Here is a 16514-nt window from a genome sequence, read left to right on the forward strand (position 1 = left end):
AGACCCAAAATGTCAGCTTCCCTGCTCCTCTGATGCTGCTTGGCCTGCTGTGTTCATCCAGCTCTACACCTTGTTATCACTGAATTACAGACTGCCTTTACTGAAGAGACATGTTGAGCCCAGGTATATTCCCATGAAGAGAAAATGTATGACAATTAAGAGTTCTATGTATGACGAGAGCTATAGAGATTAAGATGAAGAAGAAAGTATGTACTTTTGATAGAGATCATGTCAGTGGGAAGTGAATAGAAATTGCAGAGGCACTGGCAATTATTTTGCAATCTTTCCTGGATTTTGCGGTGGTTCAGGAGGATATATAATTTCAAACATAACGTCTTTCTTCACCAATAGACCAGTCAGTTTAACTTCGGAAGTGGGGAAATTTCTAGAAACAGTTATTTGGGATAGAATTAGTAGTCATACGGAAAAATGTAGATTGGTTCAGAAGCATCAACATGGTTCTGTTAACGGAAAATCACTGCTAATTAATTTTTTTAGTTTTCTGAAGAGCGAACCAAGAGAGCTGATGAGGGGAAGGCTGTTCCCAAAGTGGAATGCATGGATTTTCAAAAGGCCAAGGGTGTGTACATCTTGCTGTATGTCAGTGCAGTTTTGGACCTGTACCATGTAGCAGCCGCATTCATGCCAAACACACTGCAGCTGCACCAAGCAGTGGGACCTAGTCCTGGTGGGAGTAGTCTGCAATGAATTCCATGTGGGCACCTGTCAGGGGACACGCCACAGTCAGTGATGGGTGGCTTCCAGCTTTCCCTCTAATTTTCTTACCTGCTATGTTGGCCTCTGAAACCAGTGTGTGGCAGCAACTTCTGAAACTGGAAGTCAATGCCGTGATCTGTGTGCTGATGCCGATTGCCATACGTGGAATATTGGAGCGGCTGTGTGCTCAAAACTTAGTGGGATTATTGGTGGCCACCTACACTAGTTCTGGGCTTCAGCTGCAGTTAGGCAAATGGTCAAAGTGCCTTTACATAGGTGTGGGTCACAGTCAGTCCTTTGTCCCTGTAGCAGCCAGTCCAGGAAGGAAGTCTGCCACAGTCCATGAAGCACATTGTACACATCCCAATGTTCAGCAAACCAGCTGCAATGACACCTGCAATGGGTAGAACATTGGCTATGAGCACATGATGCATTGATGGCACAGGCATGCACTCACTGGCCATCCTGCAGCAATGACCATCTCTGTGTGTTGCATCACCCTGGCATCATCACTGCTGGGAATCTGCCTAATTTATGCACTGCCTACTGTTCAGTTGACTATGTTGAAGTTGGGGATGTGGGGGAGAAAGTGTAGAAGTGAGTTGATACAATGTACACACATGGCTGCCTCTGTATCCAAAATGATGTAATTGGTGCTTTTCACAGATACCTGAACACTGTGCCTCCTTAATGCCTAAGGTGTGAAGCCACAGGGCACAACGATGCATCTGGCCCCAACATAGAGACATGGACAACAGCCTGATCAATGAAAAACAAACATTTATGAACAGAACAAATTATTTACTTAACTATCAATCATGCCCCCATGCGCTCTCAGTATAATTTCATTCTCCTCTCACTCTCTCTCGTTGACACACAGTAATCCCCTGTTGCACAGACGATGTGGAGGAAACCAGCTCCCGTGGTGGATGCTGTTGGCCTTGGAGGTATGGTCAGGTGATCTTGGGGCTTTTGGGTAAGGATAGATCAAACATGTTATGAGCCTTCTGGTTAAGGGCAAGTTGAGCCGCCTTGCCCTGATATTTGAAGAGTCAGAGTGGCGTAAGCAAGGTTGAAGTGAAGATCCTGGCCACCTCCTCAGTGTCCACAGTGACTCAACTGCCAAGGAGCAGCATGGATCTCTTGCTGTGACTGTGTATATCCTGGCAGTGCCCTGAGTCCTTGTGAGGACAGGCACCTGGACTCGGGTCGGAGTCCTCTTCTCTCCATGCATTTGGTCCTGAGGGCCAATGTCTGGTGAGATGGAGTGAAAGTGCCTGCAATTCGGCAACATCCCTTGAGGGTGCTGGGCCTATTTTTCAATGGCCACTGTTAACATGCCCATGTTAGCATGGCATGCAGTCGCAACACTGACTGCATCAATCCACCTTCTCAGTGATGAAGGCCAGTGCGTCTCTCAAATCTCCCTGCTGCTTCTGCCGAGACCACAGGGTCATACCCTGCTGGAGCCTGAGCCGGTGCCTGGTCTCCAGCTCTCCTTTGAATGCCAGTGGCCTGGGACATTTCTCCCGCCCTTATTTGCACTGCAGTCGGTGTAAGGTCCTCAGCAGCCTCTGTTGCCACATTGCGTTCATCTCATTTCAGTACGGGAGCTGGTGGGGTGTGCAGGAGGCAGTATGTGTACACACAGACACACACACCCTTCCCCCCCAACCCCCAACCACAACGATATTGCTCTGCCTAGATATGAGCTGTCTTCCTCTGTAATTACATGAAACGTTGAATGAATGGATTGCAAATGGATGGCTCAGCTGTTAGTGCTGATACATCTGTGGGGAAAGGTATTGAGGTTGCCCCTATGGGCTTTGTATCTAATTACTGAATTGGCTACATGCGTATTTTTACTGGTGGTGGATAGCAATATGATAGCTCTATGACCTATGTAAAAATGTGGGATTCTGCTCTTTCTGGAAGCACCTTGCGTTAAAGGAGCTCTGTACAGAATAAAATCACTAAGAATTTGGCTCTAAGTTGGCAATATAATTGATTGATGATAGTAAGAACTAAAAGGAGATTACTGAGATTTTGTTGACATTCCTTGATAATGTTCCTGATGTTAACACCTGGAACCTGCTAAGTCTACACATCAATGATGCAGATGTTGTTTTGAAGATTTTGTGGAGCTAAAAATCAGCAAATTGTGGCAACTAGAATTATGGGCACTCCAGTCAATGTTATTCATTCAAAAGCAATGAAAAATTACATATCACTGTGTTCAGACAAGACAGCATGATTACATTTATTTTGTAGAATGCAAACCATAAGAGACTGGTAAAACCCACAACTGTTGTTTTCCCTCTGAATGTATTTTCTTTAATCAGCTACACCCCTCCCCAGATCATCAGGAGCTTATTGGGCTCCTGAAGAGACAGAAATTTGTCAAGAAAATCTTCAGACAGTTGCTGCTTTTGTGCCATGTCTGACTGTGTAAAGATCACAGAAAAAGTAACCCTTTATTCTGGCTTTTTAGCCATCTCAAGCACTACGAACAAACATTTCTGAAGTCCAAGGGATTTATTTGTTACGTGAATTCATCTGTTTCATTTAGACAGCATAGCACTAATCATAGATCTGGCGTCCGTTCTCTTAAATAACAAAGTTTTTGAAATATCTTGGGATTAATTTGCTGCGAGTATATAGCTGCAAGGCAACATGTATGCAATAACAGCATCTCCCAGTACAGGAAACTGTTCTATTCCATGAATACACTAGTGACCTGTGATAGGAAATGCAAGGGCCTTCTCCATCCTCTGCCTCTCCTGAATAAACTCCTGACCGTTGATTAACTAAATTGATTTCTCCATCTGCACACTTTATTGCAAACATGCCACAAGTTCATCTCACTTTTAGATATCAATCTGTGAACTAATCCATCTGTATTCAGAGGTTTGTGTCTTGTACAGACCTGTCACAGTTTAGACCTCACACCTATAAATCTCAAAAGTGTGAAAAAACAGAAAAAAAAGCAGTAATTTCCTGCTGGGATTTCTAAACTCCTGAAGCAGCTGTTGGCAATCTATTGTGTTTTCCCCTTTAAGTTACCTTAGAATGCATTTATTTACCTTTAAAAGCCAATGAGGTTGAATCCAGCTAAATACACTAGGGACGAATTTTCACTGGTGTTCATTCAATCCATTTCTCACATAAAGCTTGTTGTTACCTTTCTGAAAAGTGAAGAATTAAGTGAAACAACTTTGAAGGGATCAGACTACAGCCAACCCTTCAGCACCACCAAACTGCAGATCAACTAGTAAGAAAATTATATTGAAAAATCTCACTTAGTGCAGTATGATTACTTCTGTCATATACACAACCATCTTTGGCCATTTTCATCATCAGTAGTGAGATACTCTTTTCTTGGGAGACCAAATTCTCAGCACACTTTTCAAAAGCTTTCTTTTTCTGCTTTCCCATATCGTAACATTGATGACATTGGTTTACAAGTTGTTACTTCATGATAGAATTTAGGATGCTAAAGCTGTTACGTTATTTGAAATAGGAACCATATCAAAGAAAAAAGAGGATTCATTTAATGTATTGACTATTAAGTATTCTATTATAATACAATTGATTTATTTTTAAATGGATAAAATATTTAAATTCTACCTCCTTTTTATTTATAGAAATATTTTCAATGCGTAGGTGTTATTTAATTCATACGACACATCATATTCAATTTAGATTCTATAACAATCAAAGTCTCTGAGATTCTAGGCTTGTTTGCCGAGCCATTGCATTTGATTGCAGACGTTTTGTCATCCTGCTAGGTAACATCGTCAGTGCGTCTCCGATGAAGCATTGGCGTTCTGTCCCGTTTGTTATTTATGTGCCTCGGTTTGCTGGGGTGGTTGGCATCACTTCCAGTTCTGTTTTTCATTGGTTTGTATATCGGGTCCAGTTCAATGTGTTTTTTGGATGGAGTTCCGGTTGGAATGCCAGGCTTCCGGGAATTCCCTGGCATGTCTTTGTTTGGCTTGTGCTATTATGGATGTATTGTCCCAGTCGAATTCATGTCCTTCTTTGTCTGTGTGTATTGAGACCAGTGAGAATTGGTTGTGTCTCTTGGTGGCTAGTTGGTGTTCATGCATCAAAAGCACAAGACTAGAAGAAACCCACCAACGCATAAACAGCATCATCACCGGAATAAAATTCACAAAAGAAGAAGAGAACAATAGCCAACTACCCTTCCTAGAATGTAAGAACAACGGGGAACTCCAGACTAGTGTATATAGAATGACCACACATATGGGCCAGATACTTAATTACACTAACAACCACCCCAAAAGCCATAAACAAAGCTGCATCAGGACATTATTCAAATGAGCCACAACACACTGCAGCAACCTGGAATTGCATAAAACAGAACAGGAGCACTTATATGGAGTTTTTAAAAGGAACAGATAACCAAAAACCACAATCCACTGTTACCTCCTCAACAGACCACAACAAGAAGACACAACACGGCCAGACACACTAGTCACCCTACCGTACATCAGAGAAAAAGCAGAGATGACCACAAGACTACTCAGACTCCTAGGTATCAGAGTAGCCCAAAAACCAACAACCACCCTGCGACAGCCACTGACGAATGTAAAGGATCCCATACCCAAAACTAATAAAACTAACGTAATATACAAAATATCATGCAAGGATTGTGTGAAACATCGTCCAAACTGGAAGAAAACTGACAATAAGGATGCACGAATACCAACTAACCACTGAGAGACACGACCAATTCTCACCAGTCTCAATACACATAGACAAGGGAGGACAGAAGTTTGACTGGGACAATACATCCATAATAGCATAAGCCAAACAGAGACATGCCAGGGTATTCCTGGAGGCCTGGCATTCCAACTGGAACCCCATCAACAAACACATTGAACTGGACCCAATATACAAACCACCGAGAAACCGAACTGAAAGTGATGCCAACCACCCCAGCAAACCAAGGCATATAAATAGCAAGTGGGACAGAACACCAACGCTTCATCGGAGGCGCACTGACGATGTTACCTAGCAGGGTGATGAAACGTCTGCAAACAAACACACCGGCTCGGCGAGCAAGTCTACAACCTCATCCACAACTCGAGCTACAAATCTTCTCAAAAACTTTAAATTAAAGTCTCTGTTAAGTCATGGGATTTTACCACCACTCTGTAATTATTAAATATATTTTCATGATTCCCAGATGAACTAATTTGATTAGCATAATGAAGGATGTTATTAACTAGCTTAATTAAAGAAAGCTATGAAAAGACAATAGGTCAATGTGATGAGGAAGTTTAAGCACCACATTCCTCTCAACTGACAGAAAAATGGTCAGAATTCCTCTTCCTGAACCGTAACAGAGATTGAGTTTTTATGAATATATTACAGATTACTGCTACAGTCAGCTGGGCTGAATATACACAGTGACATGAGGACATTTTATACCAAAAAAAAACTAAATCTCTTGGACGTATATTGCTCCCTTAGCCTATTGACAACATTCTGTACTAATACCTTCATATACAGTAAGTTCAGATCGCAGATTCCAACAGTGATACTCCAACTTCACACACAAGGCTTTTTTTTCAATCTAATTGTGCTCGAATTGTCTGGAGCCATATTTCCCATCACATTTGTAAATCTGAAATTGCTGCAAATAAACAGTTGTTTCACATTGAAACAGTTAACAGGAATAGCACAGAGGTGTTTATTTCTGCCCGGGTATGGAGTTGCAATTTTTTCTCTTTCTAGTTTAAATCTGCCAGGAGATAACTGATAAAACAAGTCAGACAAAATCTTCGGTCATATCAGTGGAGATGTGATGGTATAATCTGCAATATTATCTACTATGGGAATGAGGACTTTCTTTTATTCATTTGTGGGATGTGGGCATTGCTGGCTGGCCAGCATTTCTTGTCCATCCCTAGTTGCCCTTGAGAAGGTGGTGGTGAGCTGCCTTCTTGAACCGCTGCAGTCCACCTGCTGTGGGTTAACACACAATGTCCTAAGGGAAGGAATTCCGGCATTTTGACCCAGTGACAGTGAAGGAACAGTGGTATATTTCCAAGTCAGGGTGGTGAGTGGCTTGGAGGGAACCTTAAAGGTGGTGTTCCCATATGTCTGCTGCCCTTGCCCTTCTAGATGGAAGTGGTTGTGGGTTTGGAAGGTGCTGTCTGAGGATCTTTTAGTGAATTTCTGCAGTGCACCTTGTAGATAGTACACACTGCTGCTACTGAGCATCAGTGGTAGAGGGAGTGGATGCTTGTGGACATAGTGCCAATCAAGTGAACTGCTTTGTCCTGGATGGTGTCAAACTTCTTAACTGTTGTTGGGGCTGGACTCATCCAGGCAAGTGGGGAATATTCCATCACACTCCTGACTTGTGTCTTGTAAATGGTGGACAGGCTTTGAGGAGTCAAGAGGTGAGTTAGCCACCATAGTATTCCTAGCATCTGACCTGCTGTTGTAGCCACTGTTTATGTGGTGAGTCCAGTTGAGTTTCTGATCAATAATAACCCCCAGGATATTGATAGTGGGGGATTCAGTGGTGGTAACACCATTGAATATCAAGGGGTGGTGGTTAGATTGACCATCACCAATAAGAGACATAGCCTGGCATTTGTGTGGCATGAATGTCACTGGCCTCTTGTCAGCCCAAGCCTGGATATTGTCCAGATCTTGTTGCATTTGAACATGGACTGTTTCAGTATTTGAGGAGTCGCAAATGGTGCTGAATATTGTGCAATCATCGGTGAACATGCCCACTTCCCATGTTATGATGGAGGGAAGGTCATTGATGAAGCAGCTGAAGATGATTGGGCCGAGGAACCTACCCTGAGGAACTCCTGCAAAGATGTCCTGGGGCTGAGATGATGATTGGCCCCCAACAACCACAACCATCTTCCTTTGTGTCAGGTATGATTCCAACCACCGGAGAGTTTGCCCCCTGATATCCATTGATTCTAATTTTGCTAGGGCTCCTTGATGCTACACTCTGTCAAATGTAGCCTTGATGTCAAGGCTGTCACTCTCACCTCACCTCTGGAATTCAGCTCTTTTGTACGTGTCTGAACCAAGGCTGTAATGAGGTCGGGAGCTGAGTGGCCCTGGCGGAACCCCAGCTGGGCGTCACTGAGCAGGTTATTGCTGAGCAGGTGCTGCTTGATAGCACTGTTGATGATACCTTCCATCACCTTACTGATGCTGGAGAGGAGACTGATGTGGTGGTAATTGGCCAGGTTGGATTTGTCCTGCTTTTTGCGTACAGGATGCACTTGGGCAATTTCCCACATTACTGGGTAGATGCCAGTGTTATAACTGTACTGCATCAGCTTGGCTATGGGAGCGGCAAGTTCTTGAGCACAAGCCTTCAGTACTATTGCTGGAATGTTGTCAGGGCCTGTGGCATTTGCAGTATCCAGTGTCTCCAACCATTTCTTGATATCATGTGGAGTGAATTGAATTGGCTGAAGACTAGTATCTGTAATGCTGGGTGACCACTGAAGGAGGCTGAGATGGATTGTCCACTCAGCACTTCTGGCTGAAGATTTCTGCGAATGCTTCAGCCTTAACTTTTGCACTGATGTGCTGGGTTCTTCCATCATTGATGATGGGGATAATTGTGGAGCCGCTGCCTCCAGTGAGTTGTTTCATTGTCCACCACCATTCATGACTGGATGTGGCAGGAATACAGAGCTTCTGTTGGTTGTGGGATTGCTTAGCCCTGTCTTTTGGTTGCTGTTTGGTGTGCATGTAGTCCTGTTTGGTGGCTTCGCCAGGTTGACACCTCATTTTTAGGTATGCTTGGTGCTGCTCCTGGCATGCCCTCTTGCACTCACCATTGAACCAGCGTTGATCCCCTGGCTTGGTGGTCATGGTTGAGTGGGGAATATGCCAGGCCATGAGGTAACAGATTGTGCTGGAGTACAATTTTGCTGCTGTTGATGGCCCACACCGCCTCAGGGATACCCAGTCTTGAGTTGCTAGATCTGTTTGAAGTGTCCCATTTAGCACAGTGATAGTGCCACACAACACGGTGGACGTTATTCTCAATGTGAAGGCGAGACTTCATCTCCACAGAGACTGTGCGATGGTCACTCTTACCGATACTGTCATGGACAATTGCAATTGCAGCTGGCAGATTGGTAAGGATGAGGTCACGTACGTTTTTCCCTCTTATTGGTTCACGCGCCACCTGCCGCAAACTCAGTCTAGCGGCTATGTCCTTTAGAAGCCGACCAGCTCAATCTGTAGCATTGCTTGCCGAGCCATTCTTAGTGGTGGACATTGAAATTCCCCACCCAGATTACATTTATGTGGAGATGGAGGTGGTGAGTTTAAATGTTAACAAATTACACTCTATTTGGTTCACATTGATCTGTTTTGTGCTTCTGGAATTATGGGATTGTATGGCCATGTTACTAGTGGTTGGGTTCTGTAACATTTTTCTCCATGTTAGTAAAACAAAACACTGTACCATAAAGAATGATTTCTGGTGTGCTATGCTTAGTGACTGATTTTTGCAGTGATACTATACATGGGTTTCAGCATTCCCCTGGACCATATGAAAATAGACAGACTGTGCAGTAAGTGTTGGAGGATTGCTCAATCTGTGAAAGTTGGGAGTTTTGTGACATAGCAAGGTGCAATACTTTCCTGACTGAATCCTGGCACTGACATCCCATTTTCATCTAAAGTTACTGGATTATGTCAGGAACAGGATCTATTGCTTAACTTGCTCCTCCTTCACTCAGATCTTACAACAATGATATTGTTTTCAATCCTCATCACAGGACAGGGTTAAGCCAGAGATTTTCTTGGTTCCATTGCATTTGACAGTTCTACCTCTCTGGAAACAGCTGTATGTCGTGAATTGCATAAAACTGACTTCAGATTTATTGAATGAAGTCACATACATAAGGCTACCAAGAAGGTATAACCAACAATGGAAATAATATATAAAGTTATCCTTACATATAAATGCTTTACAGACCAAAGTGTCTCTCATTGTGGTTGCCAATAACGTGCAATACTACGGTAAAAAAAGTCCCATAACTTGATATCAAAGAAGAAAATGTGTGTTAGCCCATATGCCCTGGACAACAATTATCCCTCTATCAATGTCACAAAAATAAATCTGATCGACTGCATTTCACATCACCCACTTCAAAAATATTGAATTGGCCATAGAATGCTTTGGGTTGTCTGCTTTATGTTGTGCTTTATACTATCACCTGCACTTTGAGAACCAGTCTGGAGTGTCTGTGGGCTGTGGGTGCCTGCACAAACACTGCCTCTGAGGTGAATTTTTCCTTATCTCAAAATAAGACTCATCAGTTCTTTATCTATAGTAACATTCCTTCATTTTACTTCTGTACACAATAGATTCTAGGACTCAGTTCTGTTGGGTAGTGGCTAAGCCTTCTTCGTTGTTTCTTCTAGAGTGATCTCCTCTCTTTTTCTAATGTCAGAATCATATGATCATATGATCAGTTACATCCATGATTTATATGAATCTCATCTATATCAGATCTTTCCTACAAGTTTTTTTTCTGTCTGGTTTACATTATTGCAGTAATTTGTTTTTACTTATTTGATCTTTGTAATCATTAATATCATTATTACCATTAATATTATTACTACCTCCTCTCCTTGTCAAAGTCCAAATCTCATAGATTGAGAGAAAATCTGGAACTCTGACTGGATATCCCAAACTATTCACTTGAATACAAAGTCAGAAGTTACAGTCCAACAGGTTTATTTGAAATCACAAACTTTTGGAGCGCTACTCCTTCATCAGGTGAAGTCAAAGGAGCAGCGTTTTGAAAGCTTGTGATTTTAAATAAACCTGTTGGTCTATAACGTGGTGTCATGTTACTTCTGACTTTGTCCACTCCAGTCCAACACCGGCATCTGCACAACACGAGTACAACACTGGGGTGATGGTCTAGCACTGTGTCTGGACCAGTTGTACCCCTGTGCACAATGTGTAATGTCGTGTATTTATGGCTGTCCCACATCCTGTGATAGTCATACTTGGTCTCACTTCTTGGATCCAATGAGATCAATACTTCCAGAAACTATGTACTGCAGAGATATTTTTGAATGCTATAAACACTGAGTGAAAACTTGAATGAACTTAACTACTTCAATCCAATTTGCATAAAAGTCAAGTAGAACCAAATGTATCTTTCTTTTAAAATTGAATAAATCTTGATGAAATTGTTAGTTCAATATGCACTTGGCTACATATGCCACACGTTTTGACGTGACAAAATGTAATCCTCTACGTCTTTTGTAATACTTGACTACCACACTATTATAGCCTTGCAATGTATTTTAGACATACCCATACCCAATGGAGCTTCTGTAGCATTTCATTTTGCATCAAATTGATTAAAACCATTGTTTGGTAGTATAACAACAAATTTTCTATTATTGTTTGTTTGTGATACTTTTACAGCACTTGGTTTATTAAATTACATTTCAACCTCCTTTGCAGGCATAGTTTTATGACCTTTTCACACTACTGGGCAGATTTAAAAGATATGTCCATCATTTCCTGGTAATGTTCGCTCTTGCCATGGAATAAAAATCTCCCTCCTCTATTGCAATCAGATTTCCTTTAACAACTCAATCCACTACTTTCTATGAGACTATATCTGCCATTATTTGTATCTTGCCTGGAACATTGATGGTATATTCCATTATATACTTCTTCAGCCTAAAGCTGAATCTTTGAATGCATAGAGATTTTTCAAAATTTCTTTCAATTGCAATAGTTTTACCAAAGGCTGGTGGTTTATCTTGACCCAGATGTTCAGGCCCATGAGTTAGTCTGTAACTGCTAATGCTTCCTAATGTGTAAATCTGTTAAGTTTTCAGCAATACAAAATGGACAAGTTTTTATGTGCTGTCAGTTTTCACTTCAATAAGTGCTGTTCTAAGTGCTATGTTTTTGGTTGGGCTAGAGTGCTGGGTCCTTTCAATGCTGGGTCTATTGCCTTTGCAGGCAACTGGAGTAGAAGATAACCCACTAGTGAGTCCAAACAGGGGTCACAGTATGAGGATTCAGGATAGACCATTTAGGACGGAGATGAGGAGACATTTCTTCACCCAAAGAGTGGTGAGCCTGTGGAATTTGTTACCACAGGAAGTAGTTGATGCCAAAGCATTAAATGTATTCAAGAGACAACTAGATATCACACTTGGGGCAAATGGGATCAAAGGTTATGAAGAGAAAGCTAGACTAAGCTATTGAGTCGGACAATCAGCCATGATTGTGAAGAATGGTGGGCAGGCTCAAAGGGCTGAATGGCCTCCTCCTGCTCCTATCTTCTATGTTTAACAAGAAGAAGCACTTTTCTTAACAACACAAATCTAAATCATTGCATAATAGCAAAACGTACAAGTTGCATTGCCTGGTTAGACATAATTACTATGACTAATAGGATACAGAAATGGTATGTCTGACCCCATCAACATCTACTTCTAGACTCGTCAATTTTATATCCATAACAATATGACATCATCAGATTGGGTGGAGTATGATGTTCAGAGCCATCACCTTATATAACAAATAATGTATCTGAGCCTATTATTGTGAACAAGGCTGGATTACAATATGCTAAATTGTCAGTAGAATATAGTTTCTTTTTAATCCTTTCAAAAGCTGCAAAGTATTCTTGACCCCAATATCATTGCTGAACTTTTTTTAAAACAGAAGAATTCTCATGGGTTGAGTAAGTTAAGTAAGGTATACCCTTTCCCATTTCATTCACTAAACCTTAGAAACTTTGTACATCATTTATACATTTCAATGCCACAAATTTACTCAGGGCTGACATCTTCATTGCATATGCAATGAATCCTTTTTTCATGGATATGTGTCCTAGAAATGTAATCATCATCCTTGAGAATTGCTACTTCTCATTTAGTGTACAGCATACTTTTGTAGTGTCTTTAAAGGTTCCCCCGATTCTCTGGCCATGTTCCTTTTGCATTTTATCACGTACTAGCATATCATTCATTTGAAAAAATGGCTCGCTGTTTCCCTTCCAGGATTTTGGACGTTGTGCTTTTGGAAAATCTCTAGTGCCTAGGAGATCCCAAATAAAGATGGTTGAAGCAATTTTGCTTGAATGGTACAATAAATAGTGTCAGTAATCTTGACTCCTAGTCTAAGGATATCTGCCAAAATTCATTGTTTCCAACCAACCTTGTGAAAACTTGCTCATTGCCAGTTTGGCAAGCTATTTTTGACAGGTAAAATAAGCTGAGTTTCTCCTCCTAACTGGAGATCTGTACCTCCTGAATCTTAGAGTTTATGTTAGGGCTGACATGCTCAGTCCTAAACCATGGTGAACTGCCTGTCAGTATTGAAACAACTTGCTCCTGTGTAACGTTTATATTCTGTTTCAAAGCCTTTAAGTTGGTTGTCCAGAATCTGTTCTGACTCGCTGTAACCCGTTCTAATTGCCCTCACCTTTTGTTCCGTATCTTTAAATACTTGAACTTTTTCCTTCTTGTGTGATTTCCAGTCTCATGTATTTTGGGCTGTGGGTGTCTGAGCAGACACTGTCACTGAGGCTACTTGCTCTGTATCTTTAATTGAGATTCTTTAACTCCTTATGTACTCTTTGTCATGCTTTAATTTATGATTGTACACAGTAGGCTCTCAAATGCATCTCTCTAGAGTAATGTCTAAGACATCTCTCTTCACATCCAGATTCTAAACTGGTCTTTTCTTTCTTACTGATGTCAGAGTCATGTTACCAATTACTTCATCCTGATTTATTTGAATATCATTATATAATGCATGCTGCCTTTGAAAAGTACCATATAAATGACATTTTCTTTTAATTTCAGTGTTTTACACAATGAAGTGTTTTCTTCCTTTGCTTTAATGGCTGGTACAGTGTGCACAAATGATCTGACCAATAATCTGTACAAAATAAAATGATGAATAATCAGTTAATCTTGGAGTGTTGGCTCAGAGAGGAATGTCAGCTGAAGTATCTGGAAAATTCTTGATCCTCTTGAAATATATTCCATGGGATTCCTTAATATTCATTTGGACAAATGGATTGTTGGCCTTTCCAACAATGCTGCAACGAAGGACAAGCTTTGTTTATGTTTGTGAATCCTGATCTGGGGCTAAGAACTACAGCATTCTAACCAAAGTCATATCTGCATTCACCTGAACAAAGTTTACACCAATGTTATCAATCAAAGTACCACCAATTAAATTAAAGAAATGATTTTGTTTGTTAAAGAATGCTGAATGGAAACATTAACACAAAACTGCTGATGTGATTCAACTGTAGCAATTTAACATTTTTGCAATTGATAATATTTTATACAATTATTGGCGTAAAGGTGGAATAATTTAAATATACAATTTATGTTACATTTTTATGAACTCCGCCTTGTTTAAAACACAGCTACTGAGTATCGGACTTAGTGGCAGCTTTCGCATTTGATTCAGATCGTTCGGGGTTCAAATCCCATTCTAGAGACTTCAGCACCTGATGCAGACATATTTATCTTTCTACAAATATTACTAAAACAGAATATCTGTTCCTGCTATTTGATTTTGTGGGACCTTGTTTGCACAAATTGACTGCCACTTTTCTATATATGATGGCAGTGTTTACTTAATCCACTATCATGTGCTTTGATTGGAATACCGCAAGGTAACAAAAATATGATATAAGCTCCCACACGTTCTAAAGACAGAATTCCCAGCCAGTTTATAGGCCAATTGGCCAAATGATCAGTTTTGTACAGCTATAGTTTAAGTGCACCTATGATAGGGTTACGGTTTGGCCCCAAGGAACTCGCTGTTCTTCTTCAAACAGTACATCATCCAAAACTACAGAAGCAGCCCGATGAAAGGCCTCAGGTTATTATCTAATCCAAAGGAACGCCTCCAACATTGTGGTCCCCTTTCAAGTCTACACAGAGGTGACAGCATGGCTTGTGTCCTAAAATAGAGCTGTCAAGTAAAACACACATTGTGTTGACTTGGAGACAAGCATTCTACTGACTAAACTGAGCTTTCAGCAGTATTTATGCTTGACAGTCCATGTCACCAGTTTTGATAGAGAACCTTCTGTTCTTGCACAGACTCTGTTTTCAAAGTCACATGCAGTAGAGGAGCAGAAACAATAGGTTAAGGGTACTATTGGACATATCTGCTTCTCCCTGCTGACAGATCTGCTGAGTTTCTCCAGTATTTTCTGTTTTTTTAATTTCAGAAACAGTGGTGTGTTGCTCTAATTTGCTAAAATCGACCTTGAAGCAACTCTAAGAAAGACAAGGGCCGGGTATGTCCTGGAAACAAAGTTTACATTGAACGAACTAATTATTGCGTGTTTTCCAGTCTGGCAAGGGAGAGATCAATGGAAGATGATGAGGAATTTGAGAAAGCTCGTCGGCGCCAGGCCAGACTGAGTAATTCAGTACCAAATAATGAAGATATTGCTGAAGAACAGCATACGTCTGAAAACAGGTACAAATATTATAATTAAACAGTCTTGTAAAAGAAAAATATAAATTAATTTTAATTGGGAGCAAGTGGTGATCAAAAGGGTAGAACTCCTGAAGTAAAATGCTGCCATAACAGGAGATTCCATAATGAGGGGATTTGACATGCACTTCTGCTGCCAAAAACTGACACTCCTAGATCCATTGTATCCCTTAAATGCCAAGATAAGGAATGTCATGGAGTGGGTGAGAAAGATTTTGAAGAGGAAAAGGGGTCAATCAGAACTGGCAGTTAGTGTTGGAACCAGCAATATTGAAAGAAACAAAATTGAAGTCCTACAAAGTGAATATCAGCAATTTGAAAATAAATTTGGAAATAAAGTCTTGAGGCCTTGATTTTCCTTCCTGTAATAAGGGAATGTATCTTAGTCTTATTGATTACTTGCTGTACATTAACCTTTTGTGACACATGCACCAGAACACCTGAATCTTTCTGTGCCTTGGATTTCGACAACTGTTCCCTATTTAAGTACTACTCTGCTTTTTTATTTATTCTTCCTGCCAAAGGAACTACTTCGTATTTTCTCGCATTGTACTCCATCTACCAGATTTTTGTGCACTCACTCAACCTATCCGTATCCTTCTGCATGACATATTTTCTAATATAATTTGTGTCATCTGCCTTCACTTCCCTCATATGCACTGTAAAACATCAAGGCCCCCAGCATGGACCCCTATTAGATTACCTATGGTAACTGCCCCTCAGAAGAGCTGTGAAATGTAATCTGATTTAGGAATCATTTGAATGGTAATTTTTCAAGATTTTAGGCAATTTCCTTTTCCCCTCTGTGCCAACTCATGCCACACCACTCCCTTACCCTTTCCCATGCACCTGATGCCCTCCATACTAACTCAAGGTTTGCCCCTGCAACACATGGACCCTTATAGACCCCATGCACCACATACCACCTCATGCCTTCCATGTCCAATTTCCCAATATATAAGATATACAGTGACCAATATAATAAAAATATCATGTGTACAATTGCTCAGAAAGGCAAAACACCAACTCTCAAAAGTGACAGCAAAATGAGAAAAAAAAGTTCTTCTCCTGCAATGAATGGTTCTGAGCTAGATTGCCAAAGCTGAGAATATGATGGAGGCAGGTTGATTTGAGGCTTTCATTATCTGAAAAAGAAAATTCCCAGTCTAATGGGGAGTGGGGGGGGGGGGGGGGGGGGGGGGGGGGGTGGGGAGGAGAAGCCCAGTGGGGGGGGCGGGTAAAAGAGAAGGGGGAC

The 16514-nt window shown here is 41.1% G+C and overlaps 1 protein-coding gene across 5 annotated transcripts in view; it reads left to right on the plus strand.

Annotated features, from left to right (window-relative positions):
- LOC109932972 (ladinin-1-like) overlaps positions 1-16514 on the plus strand; it is a 98780-nt gene that overhangs the window by 10982 nt on the left and 71284 nt on the right. For all 5 annotated transcript variants that reach the window (XM_048612280.1, XM_048612281.1, XM_020532010.2 and 2 more), the window contains exon 2: positions 15113-15241. In XM_048612280.1, the coding sequence (XP_048468237.1) occupies positions 15113-15241 (129 nt within the window). The remainder of the gene's footprint in view (positions 1-15112; positions 15242-16514) is intronic.

The sequence above is a fragment of the Rhincodon typus genome, chromosome 25 (assembly GCF_021869965.1).
Source record: "Rhincodon typus isolate 14 chromosome 25, sRhiTyp1.1, whole genome shotgun sequence".
Taxonomy (NCBI): Eukaryota; Metazoa; Chordata; class Chondrichthyes; order Orectolobiformes; family Rhincodontidae; genus Rhincodon; species Rhincodon typus.